The sequence below is a fragment of the Thermobia domestica genome, chromosome 16 (assembly GCF_964235325.1).
Source record: "Thermobia domestica chromosome 16, izTheDome1.hap1.1, whole genome shotgun sequence".
NCBI lineage: Eukaryota > Metazoa > Arthropoda > Insecta > Zygentoma > Lepismatidae > Thermobia > Thermobia domestica.
In genome coordinates this window covers 64,212,923-64,235,694 of record NC_137469.1, presented here as the reverse complement: position 1 = coordinate 64,235,694, position 22,772 = coordinate 64,212,923, and the positions used below count along the sequence as shown (strand labels likewise).

The 22,772-nt window shown below is 35.6% G+C and overlaps 2 protein-coding genes across 5 annotated transcripts in view; both read left to right on the top strand.

The window, feature by feature from the left end:
* Window positions 1-86: 86 nt before the first annotated feature.
* On the top strand, window positions 87-13,056 carry LOC145673313 (uncharacterized). The gene is made up of 2 exons (XM_081742908.1): window positions 87-257; window positions 10,840-13,056. The coding sequence occupies exons 1-2, from the start codon at window positions 87-89 to the stop codon at window positions 13,054-13,056; spliced, it is 2,388 nt and encodes a 795-aa protein (XP_081599034.1).
* A 554-nt stretch (window positions 13,057-13,610) lies between these two features.
* Window positions 13,611-22,772, top strand: part of Rtca (RNA 3'-terminal phosphate cyclase) — a 44,878-nt gene continuing 35,716 nt past the window's right edge. For 2 of the 4 annotated variants that reach the window (XM_081742489.1, XM_081742487.1), the window contains exons 1-3: window positions 13,611-13,733; window positions 18,466-18,583; window positions 22,289-22,415. In XM_081742489.1, coding sequence (XP_081598615.1) covers window positions 13,650-13,733; window positions 18,466-18,583; window positions 22,289-22,415 — 329 coding nt within the window. In that variant the 5' untranslated portion in view covers window positions 13,611-13,649. Of the gene's footprint in view, window positions 13,734-14,374; window positions 14,793-15,784; window positions 15,857-18,465; window positions 18,584-22,288; window positions 22,416-22,772 lie in introns of those variants that run through there. The other 2 variants (XM_081742491.1, XM_081742490.1) reach the window with 2 other exon arrangements.

Here is a 22,772-nt window from a genome sequence, read left to right as displayed (position 1 = left end):
TCATTCTGTGATGTATACAATATGGTCAATCGAACAGATGGGCCAGTTACAGTTCAGAAACCAGTCAGTGCAGGTTATCGTGAATCATGTCTGACCTGACAGAGTTTCAAAGAGGGCAAATTGTGGGTGCGCGTACGGTGGGAGCTTCCGTGACGAAAGTAGTGAAAATGTTTGGAGTATCAAGTGGCACAGTCTCGGAGACCATGACTGCCTACGAGTGTTCCGAAAAACTGCATCAGCGAAGCGCCAGCGTGGATGTAAGTGTGTGTTGTGTGACAGAGACAGACGCAGATTGCGACCAAACAGATCACCACGGCACCAAAAGTCACAGCTGATCTGAATACAGTGCTTACAAATCCTGTCAACGTTAAAACAGTCAGAAGATAACTCCACAAGCAGGGTGTTTATGGCAGATATACAATTCCCAAACCACTCGTGACTCTTGGCCATGATGCTATACGGAGACAATGGTGCATCGCCCATAAAACCTGGACAATGGAGCAGTAGAAGACTGTAATCTGATCGGCGAATTTTCCTTTACATTGTTTCCAACTGCTGGCCGAGTTCACGTGTGAAGAACGCCAGCAAATGCATGCGATACAAACAGTCTGTTGTCAAGAGTGAAGCGTGGTTCAGTGATAAGTTGGGCAGCCATATCCTGGTGTCCTACCGGACCCATCATCACCCTGCATGGACATATCACTGCTAAGGACTACGTAAAATTTTGAGTGACCAGCTACATTCCATGGTGCAAACCTTGTTCCCAATGGTAATGCCGTGTTTCAAGATGACAGAGCCCCTGTTCATACAGCTCACATCGTCCAGGACTGGTTTGATGAGCACGAAGATGAAGTCAGATCTGCCATGACCTCCACTATCGCCAGACTTCAATATCATTGAGCTCTTGTGGTTAGTTTTGGAGACCAAAGTGCGAGCCCGCTACCCTCCACCGTCGTCTCTACAATAACTTGCAGCTGCTTTGGAGGAAGAATAGTAAAACATCCCTTTGACAACTACACGATACCTGTATTTTCTATCCTCCGTCGACTGCACTCCATTCTGCGTGCCGAAGGTGGCCCTACTTGCTATTAATAAAGGTAGTGTGCATGTGCAATATACATATATAAATATATATATAGAGAGGGTTGATTAATTCGTGTGTCAATTTCATTTGTTCACTGTGCAAAAGTGATATGAGGTAAAGCCGTGTAACTTTAGACGAAGGACATAAGTTTTGTTTTGCCATAGAAGCATGTCACTTGTACTAAAGATTGAAGAGATATAGGGTCAAAGGTTAAATTTCATTTTTTTTTTTTTTTTTTTTTTTTTTTTTTTTTTTTTTTTTTTTTGCTTATGGGATTGCAATGGTAAATTCTGAAAGAACCTGAAAAAACGTAAATCGAAGTGATAACAAAGAAAAAGCTGTATGGTATGATTTTATGTCGCAAGCCGACCAAATATGCGTCAATCAAGTGTCATGGTCAGAGGTCACTGTCAGATCAAGGTCACAGGTCACCTTGAGAACCCATTTGACATGATGAGGTACGGACATTGCGTTGTTTTCAGTGAATTCAAATAGGTTCTCAAGATGACCTGTGACCTTGATCTGACCGTGACCTCTGACCATGACACCTGATTGACGCATATTTGGTCGCCTGCGACATAAAATCATACCATACAGCTTTTTCTTTGTTATCACTTCGATTTACGTTTTCTCAGGCTATTTCAGAGTTTACCATTGCAGTCCCATAAGGAAAAAAAAAATCCAAATTTGACCTTAGACCCTATATCTCTTTAATCTTTAGCACAAGTGACATGCTTCTATGGCGAAACAAAACTTATGTCCTTCGTCTAAAGTAACACCAAATTGCACGGCTTTATCTCCTACCTACCACTTTTGCACAGTGGACAAATGAAATTGACACACGAATTAATCAACCCTATACATATACATATATATATATATATATATATATATATAGTGTAGATTCGTCGGCGCCCGAAGAAAATTTTCTGAGGGGGGCTCAAATCTCTGGTTGCTATATTACGTTTGATATTTTTTTTTATTTGTATTAAGAAAATCTTAAGAAATGTAATACATTTTCGTGTGCCATGAAGGGGCTCGTGCCCCACCCTGCCCTCCCCTTCGGGCGCCCATGGGTAGGTTCCTATAAGAGTACGCGCTCTTGAAAGAGTACGCAGTGTCCATTTCCAAAGTTGGAAGCATTGTGGGATGGTAACGTCCAGACGTTAGCAAGCAGCAGCACGAAAAGTTGTGTTTGAGCATAAAAGAAGTAACAAGCAGCTGACAAGAACTGACCATGAGTAATTAGCAGGTAAGTACTTTCATATGACTTCACTGTAATATTACACATGTAGAATATAATGTCTGGTCAATAACGCTGACTGGAAGATAATGATTTTTATAGTAAATATATTTTCATGCCTCGAGAAAACAAAGGTATACATTTCAGATGTCTACTCTGATTGCTTCTGCCATATGGTGACCGAACATTAAAAATGACGTTGTCCTCAATAAGTACACATTGACTTGTACCCAAAGAGTTCGCGTGCTTACTCTTTAGGGACACAGTAGTTTCTATGCAGTAAAACTCCTTGAATCTATTACATTTATTTTAAGATGTCTCACTTGTCAGATCACAATTTTTCAATAATTTTCTGTAAAATTATAAGAATTTGCATATTTTTAATCACAAATAAAATGGAATTACAGTATCCTATGCGCATAAATGTATATGTAAAAGATCAATTTTGTAACAATATTTGTTTTCGTTTTTATTTATTTACAGAAGAGCAATACATCAGGAGGAAACTAATTAATGTTCAGATATTTCATCTGGGTTTCATGAGGAGATGTTCAATACCTGAGGAGTTCCTATAAAAGTGCAGTGGCTAAAAGTACAGAATGTCGAAGTGACAATGGCAGCAACGAATAGTCAGAATGTAATATATGAGGATCCCCTCTGGTTTGTTTCTCCTACCCAAAGCCTAGCATGAGTTGAAGCGCAATAGACGTGGAAATAAAACTGAAATAATGACATCACCATATAAAGCAACAGTGGGGTGTGCAGCATCCAAAAGCAAGAAAGCAAAAATTCGATGCTGCTGTACCTTCCACATCTAAAGACCTTCAAGAAGATGTCATCTGTACGAAATCTAGGAGGACCCAATTACAGAAGACTGGATTAAATGTGGAGGTTGCGAGCAATGGTAGCATGAAGTTTGTTCAGTGTGACATGTGTTAAACGCTTTGTTTCTTTTATCTCCATAGGCACTTTCAAGTGCGTACCCTTTAAGGACCTGTATCCTAAGAATACTATTTTGTATCCCTTAAAAAAGTATATACATCCTATGTTGTGTTTACATTCATTTTATTTTTCGTTATATACGAAAGTATTGTTTTAGTTCCGTAATATGACTTCTAACACTAAGTGCGTAATCTTATATGAACCTACCATATATATATAGCCGTTGATATATATATATATCAACGGCGACTGGTACTATATGTTGCATGGTTGTGCAACCGGATATTTTTTATAATACTAAAAATATTTTTAAGTATTAAAGTAGTGTATCAGTGAAAAATAAACCTCTGCTCTTGAGCGTAAAACAGTATTGATGCATTTCTGAAAAAAAGTCAATTAAAAAAACGTAAAGAAAGAGAGAGATTTGCATTTCCAGTGGCAGCGAACGTTGCTACTGGAAGCAGTAACATTGAGCATATGGTAGCGAGCTCCTGTCTCATGGGGAAGTAGATTTATTCTTGCATCGCTCCTATCTTCCCGTATTGTTCTCTTGCGGTTGCACTTTCCTCCGCAACTGGTCAGCTTTTGTAATAGTTACAAATTCCTCCGCTTGGCAGTGCTTTACTCAATTGATAGGGTGAGGGAGATACAGACGCTTGGAAGAAAGAAGTTATTCACAAAACAAACTCGCAAAGAACAAATATGCCTGGTGGTAGCAGGGATGGATCCAGGCTGAAAATTTGGGGGGCGGTCGTTCGAAGTAAATAGATTCTATTTAACATTTAAAATACAAAGGTGAAAATTCTTGGGATAAGTTTTATTTTTTAAAAAAATCCTATTCTGGGGAGGTCGATCGAGTCTCGAAGAAGAAAATGTCTTACTACTGGTCTAATTCCTAGCTCTGTGTCTTTCGTGCACATGATTCCGTGTTCGATTTCCGGCGGAGAGCATAAATTAATATCAAATCATTCACTTCCAATACTCATCTGTCTTCTTTAGCCTAATTTGCTGGAATGTTAAACTATTTTTTTTTCATTTTCGAAGGAAAACATCTTAGATTTTATGCTTCTTTATAGACAAAAATACGTGGTTTTTGAAAATGGACTTTTTGTACCGTATATTTATACAAACAAATGCTAACAAAATGCATATTGTCGTAGGAGAGAGGTGTTTTTGGACCCTAAAGAAAATAAAGCGGAAAATATTTGCGGTGGCGATGCTTTCTATTCAGAGAAACTTGGCGAACAGCATTTCAGATTTCAATAAGTCATAGAAAATTTGAAGCCCAAAAGATCGAAGAAAGACCTTCCATTCTAAAATAATGCATAGTTTATATAATTAAATAATTTTGTTTAACTGCGTACATGCAATTTTCTTGCTTTTTTTCTTCTTTTCGGATTAACGCCATAATTCATGGCTTGCAACACATACTATATATTCGATTTATCTCGTGTTCAATAACATGAGTGTAGAGGTTTTATATATAAATAGTGTATAATTGTACATTGATAGTGGTTGTTTGAAAAAAAAAGAAATAGCTTATATATTAAATCAATATTAGAGAAATAATTTAATCAATAATATACATATAGAGCTTAAAAGACTTTCCTCTTCATATTTCCTGAATATTTTTTGGATAAGACTCAAGAATGCTGGGGGAGGGGAACACTTGCGCGCAGTGGCGTAGGGAAGGGGGGCCCCAGAGGGGCCGGCCCCCCCAAAGAGGTCCGACAATGTACTTTGGTACTTTGATGTTTGTAATTTTTTATATGTTTTAATGTTTATATATTTTTTGTTTGAAATTTTTCTATATGTACCTATAACAGCACTTGCCCCCCCCCCCCAAACACACATCCTGGCTACGCTACTGCTTGCGCGTACCTACATACCTTTGATATTGCAACTTTGCAACCGGTGCTCGTACAGACTACGAGTCGCTACTGATATATATATATATATATATATATATATATATATATATATATATATATATATATATATATATATATATATATATTTAGAAAAATTTAGAAAAAAAACATTGCCTCTCGTTTTTTTTCTAAATTTCGTTTTTTTTTCAAATAGTCATTTGTAATATATCTTACGTCATTTAAGTCTGAAGTATTTTTATGTAGGTGTAATTACCATAAAATGCAACATAAATTAAACACTAGAAACTGATGCGGTACAAATATTTTACAATTTATATGAGTAGTATACCTACTAAGAATCCGGGTTTCTGTATTGTTTCACCAATATCAACGAAGAAATAAAAGTAGTAATAAACATTTTTTTTTCGTTAAATTAGGCCTTTAATAAGTACGAAAATAATATAACGAACAGTATAAAACGCAAATAACTTGTCTAAAGGTAAAAACTAAAACTAATTTGCCTACTAATATTTTTCTGAATATCATATATAAATAATTTGTCGACTTGATATATGATATGCATTGCTGGCTCTATCACATGTGCAACACGTGCATTTCCACGGGGCTGCAATATCTGTCATAAGTATTTTATTTAAAATAAATATTTCTTGTTGGAGACAGACTTCATGATCATGGTAGCTAAATTCACTAAGCTGACCTTCTATTTGAATACTACGTTCATAAATTATGTTTAGGTCTCATTAGTTTAAGTCTCATGATCAGTGCTAAAGCAAATGGTAAAATAAATCCCAGAATAAACTGCTTGATTGTTGTCAAATACAGGAACTCAATTCTCGAATGCCTGCCCCCTTTGGTTAGTTAGCAGAGCTTCTCTTGTCTTTGTCGCAAATAGGATCGTTATCATTGAAGGTGGAAAAACTTTTAAAAAAATAAATAAATAACAGATGTAGAAGGAAAATCAAGAAATAAAGGTAAAAGAGCTAGTTGCACTATAATTGCAAACTGATATGTTGAGATTGAAACTTGATACTGAATTCTATAAAATGGATTACCACCTTTCAGATGTATTTGCTTTATCTTTCACTAACATAATAGATTAATATTTAAAGAAAAAACAGACACAATAATATTGTATTTGTAGTAAGTATATAAGCCTTTCTGAGTGCGGGTGTAGTTTCCTTCCCTTTCGTTGTTCATGCTGGAGTAGCATACTTAAAATCGTGACTTTTAAGATTTGTTCTTTCTGGAGAAAGAGGGAGGCGGCAAATTACATCATTGCGCGGGCGACAAATTGCCTAGGGCAGGCCCGATGATATGTACACTCATGTCCAAAATGATTGTCGCATATCTATAACTGTCTTCTTGTAAGAATATAATTTGTGATTTTGCAGGGTACTTTTAATATTGATGCTGTGTGTATAATCTGAAAATGTATATTTATGGTAAATTTCAAAGGAAAAGAATTATAAATACGAAAATGAGAAAGAGTAAAAGAAAATGTTGCTAAATGGACAAGAAAGTTTCATTTTCGTTTTATTGTTCTTATTTACTGCTGTTTTGACATGAAATTTTCCACATACATGTCTTTGCCGATTATACACACACTAACATTATAAGAAATACCAGGCGGATTCGTTATCAAATTATATTCCTAGAACAACATATTTATAGACATGGAACAATAATTTTGGACATGAGTGTACATACAAGACATGAATATAGAATGACATAATTTGAAGTAATGCAGGGTGTTTCAAAATGAATATTAGGGTTTTGAAACTTTGTAGTATCTATTACAATTAACTTACAATTATAAGCATTATCAAATGAAAGAATAACTCATACAGTTTTGAACACACGCATGCCATGCATTGTTTCCTCTGTCTGCCGTTAGAAAGAGCAGTAGGCCTAGCAAAGATGGAGACTAGAGACCAGAGAGCTTTGTGTGTTTTAATTTTGCAAAGACTGAATATGTAGTTACAGTGCAACCGTCTGTATGAATTGAATGTTTTGTGCCATATGGCGGAAAGTATATGGGCCTTTCTCGCCTATTGACTCAATGTCTGCCATGTGACGAATGAAGCTCACATCGAACACTTGAAGCAAAAACTGTTTGAGGTGTTTTTTTTTTTTTTTTTATTTGATGTATTGTTTTAATTGTGCGTAAAATGTAATAAGTACTACGAAGACTTAATTCCCCGATATTCATTTTGAAACACCCTGCATTTCTCAGCATCAGTATTGGAACTAAGATGTAAAAAGGAGAGATTATGATTGTTTACAACAACGATATTATTATTAGTCAAGACTATAATTACTACAACAACACAAGTTAGTAGTCAAAAAAATGTAATTAAATGTACACTCGTAACCCTTTCGGACCCACATGGCCAAAGTGACACATACGCGTGTGTCACTTTTTTAATACGCTCCTGTATGGTCACTAATTAAGATATCGGTGTATATATATATATATATATATATATATATATATATATATATATATATATATATATATATATATATATATATATATATATATATATTTTGCCAAATATGGTTGGTCCATAGTTTATCATTTTAGTTTCTTCTTCTTCTGTGTGTCGAATTTCCTTCTCAAATTTCACCCGTCAAAAATTCAAGAATTTTCGAATTTTCTTTATTACTTTTCCCCTGTAGCTTCATTCGTTGTAGAGAGACCTCCTTAAGACTTGTCAGGTAGATACGTCGGATGGATACCTAATTGTTGACATCAATTGGATGGGCTTGCGCGCAGTGTTGCCAACTACGGAAATTAAAATCTTAAATTTGGGCAAAAAATTCGAAATTTTTGTTATAAACCTACCTATACATCCGAATGCAAGTCAACTTACGCCAGTCGAACATTTGTTCTTACTGAACAAACTCGGGTACATATCGTTACAGTGGAGTAATTAGGGGACACAAAGAATTCGGATTAAGTTCTAACTCTTGATTTTCCCTACTTTTCTGTTTATCGAAATATATTTTTGGTAATTAAAAGCATTGTTTCTTAAATATCGCCATGATACTTGTAGGATATATTAGTAATGTACCAGTGATTATTTCAAGATAGTTTTCGTCTGTCTGGTAGCAGTGTTGCCAGCTACGGAAAATTTTAATTCAAGATGTTAGGGGAAAATTACTTGTTTTGTCTATTATATCCCTCTTGTTGACTACATAGGAACAAAAGTACCAGTATCTGAAAGTCTTGTCTTTGTCCTTCACAACGCACTATAGAAAGTTTCAATACGATAGTTAGGGGAAGTACAATTGAGCTTTACAGTAGGCCTTGTTCTCTAAGTGGAAAGATAATTGATTTTTTTACGTAGACTGAAATATTTTTTAATGATCTGCTTACTTTATTAGATATCGTCACAATACTTGTAGGGTATATAATAGGGATACCAAAGCTTCTTTTAAGATAGTTGGTGTGTGTCTGCTAGCACTGTTGCCAGCTACAGAAAAATTTTATTTCCGATTTTAGGAGAAAATTTTGGAAAAATTCCCTTTTTGTCTCTATTATTTCCTTCTTGTTGGCTACATTCGAACAAACGTACCACTGTCTGAAAGCCTCGTCCTTAGCCGTCACAGCGCACCATAAAACGTTTCGGTAGAATAATCAGGGGAAGTACAGTTGTGGCTTATAATAAACCATGTTCTGTAAATGGTAAGAAAATTGTGCATTTCTGAGTAAGAATGAGATTTTTTTTTTTAATTTCATGTTTACTTTGTTAGATATCGCAATGATACTTGTAGGATAAATTCTTAGGGTACCAAGGTTTACTTTCAGATAGTTTACGTATGTTTTATGGCAATGTTTCCAGCCAAAACAATTAATTCCCGATTTTAAGTGAAAATTTCGGCAAATTTCCCTTTCCCCTCTATTATTTCCCTCTTGCTCGCTACGTTGGAGCAAATGTACCACTACCTGAAAGCCTTCTCTTTAGCCTACCGAACACACCATAAAAAGTTTCAAATAGGATAATTGGAGAAGCTGTAGCGTCGGCATATCTGTTGGTTTTTGCTTTTGAGGAGTAAAAAGTGTCAAAATTTCATGTGTATGGAAACAGATTTTTTTCTTTCTCTCTTTGAATGGAAGCCAGCAACTTCAGGTTTTCACTCTACCTTGTCAACGCACCAAAGAATCTTTTTAGGTGACTTAGACCCATATGACAACAGTGGTGCTAGATACAAAAAATCCTGAATTTCGGTTAGGAATTTTTTGTAAATTTACACCCCTACATTTCCCTCAGTAATTTCCCACCCGCTCGCAACACTGCAATGTAACGTACACCAAAAAATAGCCACATTCCTTTTCTTAAAAAACAACGTCTTACCTATATCAATAGGGTAAAATGTTTTTGAGGAATACGTCACTAACTGACAAAGTAGGAAAACGCCAAAAATGATCTGGGTCCGAAAGGAATAATCACACGATTTTGCTCGTATAGGGTAGTGGTTCCTAAAGTCGGCCTTCTCCAGAAGTCGGCCACGCGAAAGTATTTTTGCATGAAATAAGAAAACTAACTAAGTATCGGCAACAATCAGCTATGCAGGAGAACCACGTGATATTCTCCTGTAGTCGGCCCACCTCCTCCTATCACTCTGTCGTCTACATGCAGAAGAGGCAAGACACCATTGTGCTACTGTTGCTGCAGCATTGAAAAACGTGGATATTCATTAGAGATTTGCTAAGGTGAAGACTGTACATAAGAGGTAAGTAAAATCAGATTTCTCAGTGCAAATGGATGTATTAATGTGTAGTACAGGCTGATATTTATTTCAAAACGTGTGTGTACTCACTTTGCATCGAAAAGCATGTTCTGATGTGTGACCTTGGGGGGGCTGACTACTGGATTATATTCTACCCCGTATTTTCCTAAGGTCGGCCATGATGGCCGACTACTGGAAAATACGCAAATTGTTTGAAACTTAGTGTTTTCCGGTACAGAGAATGAACCTTATTGCCCTTAAACAATGATATGAAAATATCCCTTTACAAAACGTATTTACCCAGTAGTCGGCCTAGTCAAACGAAAACGGCCGACTAATGGAACATGTTTCGTCCAGTAATCGGCCTTCTGCATATACAGAGCCACAATAGCCTGCAACTTGACAATAGCCTATTTTAGTGATGGTGTGTGGATAGTTGGGATGAAGGGGGAGAGGTTAAACCATATAAACGTTAATGCTAAACAGTTAAATAAAGGATTTAATAAGGTTCTTCATATGTTTTTTTTTTTTTTAAATCCCATGCCCACTTGCTTTCATATTGCATTCACACTGCCTTTTCTTGTACTTCTGTCCGCTGCATTTCTGCTCCTTTATTTGTTCGCTGTCTTTCTGAGCATTGCCCTGTATTTTAATTTGCTCTAGTTCTTCTTGTCTTTCGCATTTCCTATCCTATTCTAACTACATAAACGTTATAACAAAAACGTAAAATTCAGGATTTAGTGATAGGATCCTTTATACACTGTTTTATGCTTTTTATACTTTCATGCTTCACGTGTTTTCACATGTCACATTGCTTTTACTGGTAAGTTCGTAGTTTTTCCTCCGTCTGTCTAATACATCTTGCTTTTGTCTATCTTTTTCAGCAGTGAATAATTATATATTTTAATTTTCACTAATTCATATCTTTCCTATTCTATTTTCAGTTCATTGTCATGCCGAGACAAACAGTAAGGCCTATTCACCAATATCCTGAGGAAAGTCTCAAGTTAGCTCTACAGGAAATAAGGGAAAGTGGCATGAAGATCAGAGAAGCAAGTCGATTGTTTGGTGTTCCCAGAGCAACATTACAGGACAGATTGCATGGTCGAGTGCCGGATAAAGTGAGACAAATGGGACCAGATACGGTATTGACTAAATCAGAAGAAGCAAAGTTAATCGAGTGGATATGTAATTTGGCAAAAGCAGGTTTCTCTCTGAAGAAAGGGGAAGTACTTCAAACGGTTGGGAAAATTGTTACAGCAGATGGTCGAAAAACACCATTTAAAGACGGCATTCCAGGTAATAAGTGGTATTATAGTTTTTTAAGAAGACACCCAGAACTGTCCTTGCGAGTGCCTGAGGGACTAACCATGAATCGTGCTGTAGTGTCGGAAGAAAACATCAGGATTTGGTTTCGCAACCTAAAGGAATATCTCCGACAGAATGATGCAGAAGACATCTTGCAGGACGCCACAAGGATATTTAATGGTGATGAGACGTCATTTAGTATGTGTCCTAAAACAGGAAAAGTCTTGGCGCCTAAGGGTTATAAAAATGTCTACATAGTGCAGCGTGAAAATGAAAAGGAAACAATCACTGTTCTTCTTGTGTTTAGCGCTGACGGTCAGGTTCTTCCGCCTGTCGTTGTGTTTCTCTATGTGAGACCTCCGCGAGATGTGGTGGAGAGTATGCCTGAAAAATGGATCTTAGGACGTTCTGAAAGTGGCTGGATGAAAAGTGACATATTCTTTGAATACATAGCAAATAGTTTTAATCAATGGCTGTGTAATAAAAATGTTAAAAGGCCTGTTCTTCTTTTAGTGGATGGACATAGTAGTCACATCACAATGCAGGTGAGTGAGTTTTGCTCAGAGAATGGAATAATCCTCTATGCTCTGTATCCAAATTCAACTCATTTGCTGCAGCCAGCAGATGTCAGTGTTTTTAAAGCACTGAAATCTGAATGGAAAGCTACAGTTAGGAAGTGGCAAAATGAACCAGAGAATGTCAATTCAGTTCTAACAAAATCGAAATTCTGCCCGCTTCTCAAAACAGTATTGACAAATATATCCATGCCAGAGGCAATCAAAAATGGATTTAGACGTTGTGGACTTTTTCCTTTCAATGAAGACAATGTTGACTATTCCAAATGCATTAGAAATGTCGTTGAAGGCTTACAAACTCCAATAGTATCTAAAGAAACTGTTTCTTTGGAAGCTTTTGCTAGTGCTTCACTTGTAATTAACACTCTCCGAGAGACACTCCAGGAAAGAAATGTAGATGTGGATACAGTTCTGCAAGAAATTGAAAAGGCAAAACGTCATCAGTATCCAAATCAGCCTACTGTTGTTAACTCAACCCAAACAAGGACAGAGACAACTGATTTGGATGTAAGTGAACTAAATACTACCATTGAGCTTCCTCCAGACACAAGCTTTCTGAAGGACTTAAATACTGGGATATATACCATTTCAAACGATGGGACTTTAGAAGAACAAACTAGTATTCTCACTCAACTTGCAGATGATGTTCCAAAAACATTGCAAGAAAACCAAAGTGCATCAACTCCTACTCATACAGTAGTTTCTTCAGAAGCATCATGTGAGCTTTTGAAGTCAGTTGATGTCAGTTCTACAAGTCGCAGGAAAAGAGATTCTGGGTCAATTTCTCCTGCTTTTGCAGATCATCTGTTTTGGACAGGACCAGATCTTCATAAGAAAAAAGCAAAGACTGTACGAGATAAACCTCCTCAAGCCATTTCCTCAGCTGCGTGGAGGAAGTTTATGAAGGAGAAAGATGCAACAAAGGCACCAAAACAAAATACGAAATCAAGAAAGAAAGAAGAAATGTGTACAGCAACTGGCAAATGCGGTCAAAAGCAGAAGACGAAATCAAGCTTAAACCGGGCACTGAGAAGCAAAGATTCTACAGATTCTGGAAAACAACAATTAGTCCCAAATACCGAACGTAAATTGTGCACTGAATGCAACGAAGAACTTTACAGTGATACTGAGGACGATCCTGAAAAGAACGTAGGTTGTGATAAATGCCCAAATTGGTTCCATCTGAAGTGCACAATGTTTGCTGGTCAATCATTTGAAACTGTGATAGACAAAGCATTTTTTTGCTCCTATTGCTCCGGTACAAGTCCAGCTTCGTAAATTCAACATTGTTCTCTGAGTGAAGTTCTGTTAGTGCTGCTGTTAATTGTAGAACCTGAAACATCACCAAGATAATCTATTAGGCCTATTATTATTAGAAAATATTTATACAGTTTTATTTTATTTGATAATTTGTTTAAAGAAATAGTTCTTTGAAAGTATCATATCAAGTAATGGAAAATGAGGGCATAAAAAAATTACTTTTCAATGAAAAAGTTCCTCATGCAACTTCTTCACTTAGCCTATTTCTTAATCTTTTTTTTTTTTTTTTTTTTTTTTTTTTTTTAACACGGAAAGCCTTAAATTTCCTACTACTGTAATAACTATAAAAGTTGTTAGTAACATATGTATGATAGGCGTATGTAATAAGTAAACTCATTATTTGAATTCTCAATTGTTTCTTTAATAAGCAACAAAACTTTGAGTTAAATTATTGGTTCAGCCTGCTGATTTGAGCTTTTGTTGCAGTGTTGAGAGGGGGGGGGGGAGTGATAGGCTTATTTTTCTTAAAAGACTATGATGAATTTTTGGAACAGATAAGGTAACATCTTAGAGCCAGTAGTTATAAGGCTTTAAATGTTCTAAATTTCAACATGAAAGGTTCCATAAAAATCCCAATTTTGGAGGAAGAGGGAGGTGGCACTAAGCTCCATTTGTTCATAGGAACTACATTTTGTGTATGACCATCACTACACTACTATATTTAAACAAGTTCTTGATATTATTTGTTTGTAGGATTTGTGGCCGACTTTAGGATTTAAAATGGCCGAGTACTGAATTTCGGCGGCCGAGTAATGGCAAAAGTTGTACATTTTACTTTCAATAAATGTATTTCCCTGTGCTAATTATTTAACAGAGAAAATGAGTATTCAGATGTAATATCACTTAAATTATGAATGTTTTGTGCCTACTTCTGTCTGGTTTCATTCTGCATGTTTTAAATTATTACAGTTGATTTTTGAGATACCTCTTAACTGGCCGACTACTGGTAAATTTACCCTATATGTACAAGGAAACAAACGATTTGTAAGTTACGAGGGCTTCGACTCAAGTTCTATTGATTATTTCAATAATCTTCAACATACATCAATAAATAATAGCTGCCAGAAAAAAAACAGACATTTGAAAAAAACATGAAAAAAACTTCACAGAAAAAAACCGTTTTTTTACAACACTAGAGAGAGAGAGAGAGAGAGAGAGAGCGATAGACTATCAAATCCCTATGTTTTCTTCTAGAACAAGTGTATTTTCGTGCGAGGATAGAAGCTACTCTACAGTCAATTAACCGCTTAACAAAATACAAATATTTTTCAAACAACCTACTTGGACATATTCGCCAACAAAATATTTATTATTCACTGACAAAAAGTGAATTTTTTGTTTAGAATAAAATAAAAGTGGGTGTAGTGGATCTAATCAGTATCGCGAAAATTTTATTATCTGATATTTTCGAGGGCATAGATGCTTCTGATGTCTTGGGTGCTTTAGTTGGCAATGCTGCTTGCGACGGGCAGAAGCCGGTTGTGTGGAAGGATGTAGTAAATTTTTTGCTTTTATACACAATAAACATTAATGTTAATATAAATATATGTGTGTGGTAAGAATGAAGTAATGGTGGAAGAGAAGAAACCATTTTAAGAAAGCTGAGTAATTGTTTGTTTTACAGGGGTAGATTATCGCCAGTAATAATGACTACCCCATCCTTGGTTGAAATTGATGGGGGGATGTTGGAAGGGGTAAGTTATAGTATTATTTACTCTGGCGTTAAGATACTACAATAGCGTGCAGACTTATAGTAATTGCCAAATTCAAAACAAATTTAGGGTGAACTTTACATGCTCCGGTTCCAGCCGTTCATCAATAAATAAGACCGTACTGAAAGGGTATAGTACAGTAGTTTAGAGAAAGGAAGAGCAGAGTACGGTAGGGTTAGCTTAGGATTAGGAAGTTTAGATCGATCTCGTTAAAATTAATCGAAGGTCATTTCGGTTATAGTATACATGAAGCTGCATCAGTTCCCGAAGGAGCAGGATGCTCATACTTTTAGGGATTATTCATTGAGTATGTACGAACTTACAAAGGGGGTAACAAAGCGACTTTTATTTACTTATCGACTGACACAAAATTAAAAAAAGAATGTACCTGTACTTTATATCTGCATGTGTAGTGCCCTTGTACTTTATCTATAATTATGTGGGGGGGAGGGGGGAATTTAACACATATCGCATGTCTTGTGCATATGGATACTTCTTACTATAGCACTACGTAGAAAATTTATAGTATTTCATGTAGAAGTGGTAATAGAACACAGAAGAAACGCAGATCAGGGGATTCTCATGTATACTATTACCGAGAACACATTCTGCATACTATTTTCATGACATGCGCAAATAGTTGCGTATAGATTCATAATATGCATGCAAACTGATGCGCTATAAACAGATTATGTATAACAAAAGCACGCATTGACCTGTGCTCTTCTATTGCCAAATCGATTTCCACAGACTGGTTTCCGACTTTTTTCTCTTTTTTTTTTTAAGTGATTACTTGCTTACTGACTGATCGCCCACGACGTCACACTAGGTTTAATTTTGGCTAATCTTTCGCAGACCGCGGGTTAGATCCAGACGAACCTGTTTTCAACGTTGTATTGCTATTTGTTATTATTTTTATATTACCTAGAAATACCCTTCTTTGACTTTCGTCGTTCATTCTTAACCGTTAATCACAAATATTTATTTTCATGTTTTGTTTGCACTCCGCCAGATACATATTCATCTGTGTTGTATTACTTCGTAATGTTAGTACCTTTCAACTGTTAAATGTTGCAAACTACGCACTATTCTAAAACAGTGAATTCTTACCTTCTCATGGTTCCAATCAGCACTATAAACATCCTCCTACAGTATTACGTAAATAAGCTTTTAGAGGGAGGATTAAAACCGGACCTCCTTATCAAACACGTGTCCCTGAGACATCAAAAATTACGAAACCAGACGAAAATGCGTCTTTCTTGTACCAGGTTGCCACGCGAGGGGATGCTTATATTCATGAAATACGAATTTCTTTTTGCTGGAAATGCACTCTTACTGCCTTAGAAAGTGTTACTGAAAGTTAGTTATTAGGTGTAGATTGACTTCGGGAGGACTGAGTATAACTATAGCGTGTGGACACGAACTACAGTGCATAAACCGCAAATTAACTTCAAAATATAAACCAACTTGTGGCAGGTGGCCACTGAAAAGCACAAATGCTATCTAACCGAGTCAGGCAGGAGAGTTCGAGTGGAAGCGAAAGGGTGCGTCCATAGTAAGCAAGCGCGTCCGCGACGGTGGTTATAAGCATAAATGAGGATAATGGAGGAATACTATATGGCTTTGCGACACGTGAATGAACTCTTGTACACTGACTTGATATAGCACTTCACTTCATCATGTCTTTTTCATGTGGTAAAAGCAATTTTCATTTCATATTTCTATCTTGTTATCCATGTAAGAGGTAAAATCCCGATATTTGATTACTTGTGCAATTCTATTGTGAAATCAAGTCGTGGATTTTACAAATTTATGTCCACATATAATGGAATAGCACCAAATTTTGCTTCATTTCACTACATTTGGTTCAGATGCAGTTCTCCTCGTATTAGCTTCCGCTCTACACTTTTGTTGTCTTTCCTTTGCTGCAGCATACATGTCCTAGGTTAGCTAATAAGTCAGTGGATTTGAAACACTGTCATGTTTTATTCTATTGTTTGTTTACCTAATATTGCATCTACGTAATCTCTTTCCAGCCTTAGAAAAAAGTGGATGTAAACAAATCCACCTGACTACCAGTGGATCGATGACCAGTGATTGGTTGTTGGTCTCACTGCACTAATATCCTACCGCAATATAATCCCTACTAAAATAATAATTTCAAATGATAATAACCGAATTTATCCTGTATTTTATGATAATAAACGCAATATATATCATATTTTACAACAAATGTAGTTTTATTTCAACCTGACCCGTCCTTGGACATATAGTAATTACTGCGCATGCGTATGCGTTGGCGCGCCGACCCCATTTATTTGAAATTGTAGAATGCAGAATGTTCCATGGCGAAAAAGTGTTACAGTAATCCACCTTCCTCTCGTGTTATAAGACACAAAAGAGAACAACAGGAACAGAGGCAATCTCGTTTATACAATGATTTAAGAAAATATGTATTTCCAACATAGCAGTAGTCAGTGTCAGTGCGTTAATTATATACCAACCAACAGAGCCTTACACTTCGGAAATTATGCGACGACAATAAGCTAGCAGAAGATCTTGCTGTTCACGTCTCTCGCCGCCGAAGCACGTGTGAGCCGTGGAGTAATAGATTTCGCTTTGTTTACATCTACTTTGTTCTAAGGCTGGAAAGACTTTAAGCTCATATAGTTAAAAATTTAATTTCGTATTTCTTCCTAATTAATCACCCTACATTGATAACCTTTGTCATCTTTTTTGTTAGTCTCATGGTGACATTTCGTTTGATTTTCCGTTCATTTTTCCGTAAATTTTGTATTTCGATACCTCCATCTTCTACAGCTAACACGTGATTTTTATTAACGTAAATTAAGTTCCAGATTAAGAATAATACGTCAAATTAAATTAAATTTTTCTTGCTGGAAATTGTTCAAATGTTCCGTAAGATTTTCTGGGTTGTTATTACCCTAGCCCATGCCCAAATCATTGCGTAAGATCCCTACGGTTAACTGGTGAATGGTATCCCATTGTATGTGTGGGGAGAAGGGGCGTACATTTGTAAAATCCACGGGAGAAATATATTACTTGATTTTATAATAGGATTGCACAAGTAATGAAAATACATTGGGATCTTACCTTTTACATGTATGCTAAGTTAGAAGTACGAAATGCAAAATGTGTCTTTTACCAAATAGTACTTATACGAAAATCATGATGAAGTGAAATGCTGTGTCAAATCATTGTACAAAATGATCAAACAAGGCTCGCAAAGCCGTGCAACACACAAGGCATGCATTTTATGCCATATAAAGTGTTTTTTCACTATCCTTACTTATGCGTATGACTACCGTCGCCGACAAACCTGCTCCCTACAGGCGCATCCCTCCGCTACAGCTCGGATCCCCATACTGCTCTCCTACCTTAACTCGATTAGATAGCATTTGTGCTTTTGTAGTGCTCACCTAGCAAATGTTGTTTCGTCTTTTATGCACTGTAGTTTTTATGCCATACATCTACACTGTATTTATACTCAGCTCTCCTGAAGTCAATCTGCTTGTAAAGTTACTTTTTCTTGCCAAGTGACATTTATAATAACGAATGCATATATCTAAATAGGATAATCGTCAATTTAATATATGTTTTATTTTATTTTAATTTATATACTGCTCTGTTACAGGGAGGACAAATACTGCGTATGTCATTGGCTTTCAGTGCACTTCAGAAAATCCCAATTTCTGTACATAATATTAGAGCCGGTAGGAGCAATCCAGGTCTGCGAGCTCAGCATTTGAAAGGTAAGTATGTAAATGTATGTACAAATCTAGATGTATGATAATACTTCGATTTTTTATGCAAATGCACATTTTGTGCTTATATGCATCTCTGTTAAACTTTGTAGGGTCTTTAAAAACAATAATATAACTCGAATTTGAAGTTTTTTAGTGCATGTAAATACATATTTCAAAGGTTAAAGCATATATTAGTGTTTAAGAGCATATTCAACATACTGTATAAGTTTTTATTTTAGATACATACTTATAGCACACAGTAAATCCAATTTTGGTTTTGTATTTTCAATACATTTAAATGTCTATGCAACAAAATGGCTTTTTGTGTAGAAAGATGAGGAATGCCTAGTTTGTGGAAAACTAATATTGTTAGCAATCGATCAGCAGAGATAGAGAAAAAAGAAAAATTTTCAATTGTCAAGATGTTAATACGAATTTAATAGTAATAAAGACTTATTCCAGGATCTTGGTAGCATCAATTCAGAAACAAGACAAGCAAGGGATGCTGCTCAGGGAATGCTTAGCTCTAGTTGATGAAATGCAGGACGACCTTCAGTTAGTTCCTGGTAAATTCGGGCGCTCTGTGGAAAAGAAATTGACGGATGTTCTTGCCAGGAACTACGTCTACAAAACAACTGAAACCGTAGGAAAATACTTTCAAGGCTTAGATTTTAACTTGTCAGAAAATGTAGACCTAGATGCTAATCTTGCTCCTCACTTTAATTATTGTCCAGCAATATGTATTGATATTGAGAGGTCATTTTCTGACTAAAAATGTCACAAACTGGCGCCAAGAAACATAGAGAGGCATTTCGTGTTATACTGTAAGGCGAATTACGGGGAGTTTTTTTTCTTTCTTTTTTTAACAGTGGAAACATGTAGAGAAGTGAGGCTTATGTTATTTTATGTAAAGTAAATGCATTCTAAAATACAAAGATGAAGAAGAATTAAAAATCAAAATCGTGTTCTCATATCACCGTGTTTATTTTAATCTCAAAATTTGTGTATATTTTAAAAACGTTAGGAGTATATAAACAGTAACTTTCATAAAAAAAAAAATAAATTCTGAAGAGAAAGGTAAATTATTCTTTTGATATATTTCACTCACAAAAATTCGTCACAACTTCGCATCATGTTTGAAAATGTTCTCTTTTATTATCTAGTTAGTAAATATTAATTGCATAAAGATCCTATGCCTAATAATAATAAAGTAAAATATTTGCCGTAGTACGACTTTTATTTTTTTATCCAAGTTTTCGTAACTATTGGCTGTTACCTTTGATTTATTATTACACATTAACGTTTGTGTAAGTTTGATTAGATGATCATTTTCATCCATTTAAAAGAATCAAAAAGTTAAACATGTTCGTCTATGCATAGTGTATCAAGAATTCATCCATTACATTTGTATATATATTTCTCCATCATCTAGTAGTTGGAGGTGTGGGAGATACGGATTCGATTCCCAGGGGGAGCTCATGTGATTCGGATTCCGCGTTAAAACCGTAGGTCCACGTCTCATATAGCCTCGCTGCTGAAAGGGACGCTAAACGAAAACAATCAGTCAATCAACCGTAGTTGCAGGTAGCTACGGAATGTCTGATTAAACGAGCTTTAGATTTCAACTACATTGAAGAAATGATAGTGGTTCGACGAAATTATTTGTAGTTTTCTATACTATTGTCAAGGTTCTGAGAAGCAAGTTTTTAACAATATACTGTACATTGTTTATTATGCTTCTGCTGAAGGCTTTAGGTCTTTAGAACTTCAGGTTTATTATTATCATGAAATTATTTTTCTGTTTATGTAGTATTCCCTAATGAAGAAATATATTATGTTACAAGATCTCTACTGATTCTTGAAATATTGGTAATTTGTATAGATACTGGAAATTATTGTGTAATACTGGGAAAATGTAAAAATTCCCTTTGAGACCCTTCAAGATAGCGGCCATCATTAAGGTGTAGGTGGTGATAGAGCTAACTGACCAGCTACTGAGAAAACTAGCTAGTTTGAGAAAGGAATTGGGTAGTGAAACTCAAAATCGTACCTTGTATTTATAAGTCATTCGTGTTCGAGTCATTATTCATTCTTAAATCATCCTCAGCACAGACTTCATGCTAGCCAGAATCTCTTTTTGATTATATTATTGTGGCACTTCAAAACCTCTAAATAGAAAATTCGACACCAAGGCAAGTGTTTTTCACGGTACACTTCTGTAAATGCTATTCATCACTCCTGAATGTTTGTGCAAACTGTGGCTTTAGCTTCTGTAGCTTGTTACTGCTGGTATTGCTAAAACTGTTGACGAACTTGCAAAACAATGGAATAAATGTAACTTATTCCTTCTTCAATCAAAGCGCTGAAAATATCAATTGATTATTTTTTTATGTTTTGATCACTTATTGCTTTTTTTCTATAATTAAACAGTGTCCCTGTTGAATTTCAATATTAACACCATTGGTTTTTGTTTTAATTTTGTACTACAGTTAACATTAATTGTAGTTCCTTTTCCATTTTTTTCACGAAGGCGTTTTCACAGACTATGGTTTCCATACTGGTTTTGAAGATTAATGTTGATATTGTTTCTTGTGTGAAGAAACCGTGTGTTCATTACTTGTTCAAAATTTACTTAACTCATTTTATATGCAGTTTGTATTCATTTAATATTTCAGGGTGTCTATTGATTACGAATGTCACGAAATCAGAAAACGGTAATGAAAGTCACGAAATTTAGCTTTGAGGTGACGATTTTTTTTCTTAACTGTACAAATGTAAGTACAGATTGGAAAACTTTGTTCTACAAAACGTCAAAATTCACCACCAAAAATGTCTATAGTCAGGTTTAGACCCTACCAAATCGCAAGCAAAGTACGTTTCTATCGCATGGATGAAAATTCGGCCTAATTCGCACCCAAATTCGCTCTTGAAAATGTTAGGAAATTTTATGATTTGGCAAAGAAAAGGTCACGAAAAATTCAAGAAATTTAATTTTGGAATTTTAGTAGACACCCTGTATTTGTGAAGTGTCATGACAGTGGCACATTTAAATGTGTAAACATGAACATTAAACACGTTGCTCTTTGCTATTTGTACATCGTGCTTCTGGGTTTTCTCGGGGTTCTATCGTTTCCCAACATTTTATTCATTTCTCATCATCACCGTCTCTTTTAGCCGAGTCAGCGTAAGCGTGGGACGTAAAACTTAACGATTTCACTTTTTTCTTTGCTCTTTGTAATTAATTGGTGTTCTGCTTAACAGTGTTTTCTGTACCAATTGTAAAATATATATATATAATACGGTGAATTAAATTATGAAAAGGTTGGTTGTAAGGAGTGATCGCAGACCCAACACAAAAACAGAAGTTCATATTCTTAACGACAGGCATTCTGGGAGAATAACGTCCAGGAAACACTTACTCTTCTGCTATTATTATTATTATTATTATTATTATTATTATTATTATTATTATTATTGTGGTCTTAAACCACAGTCTCTGTACATTTTTTTTAAATTAGAATATTGAAGATGTTTTTGCTTTTTCAACATATCTTAAAGTTATTGAAAATCAGGATTCAATCGTATGCGGCACTTATACTTTTTTGTTGTTGTTGTTGCTCACGGCAGTATACCGGAAACTTTTGTAGCAGAATATTGGAAATATCCAAGTTAACTTTTATAAACACCTTATTTTATTTGTGTCTGTTTCAGGTTTAGAGATAGTACGTGACGTCAGTAGTGGTAAACTTGAAGGAGGAAATATAGGTTCAACGGCAATCACGTTTCATCCTGGTCGAATTACAGCTGGAGAATATTGTGCCGATACAGAAACTGCAGGGTGGGTTTTATTAGTAGATATATAATAAAATTTTGTAAACAAGTTGCTGTACTAGAACGCTAGTTACTACATACAGTTCATACACAAATCAAACAGAAACAAAAGAAAGTAATTTGTGAAGAGAAAAATCCAAAAATAAAGGGAAAATTACAACTTCCGGAGAATTTTCCTCTAAGATTTGCTTTGTTTTCTTATTTAAAGTATTGGTTTGATTAGGGGCCATGGTGGCACTTTCATTACTTATCCATCTCAGTTAGCCTACAGGGCATATTCGTGGAACGTAAAACTAGAAATTCCATTTCACTTTATTGCTGTCATATAAAATTGATGGATGTATTCAAAAGACTCAGAAGTCAA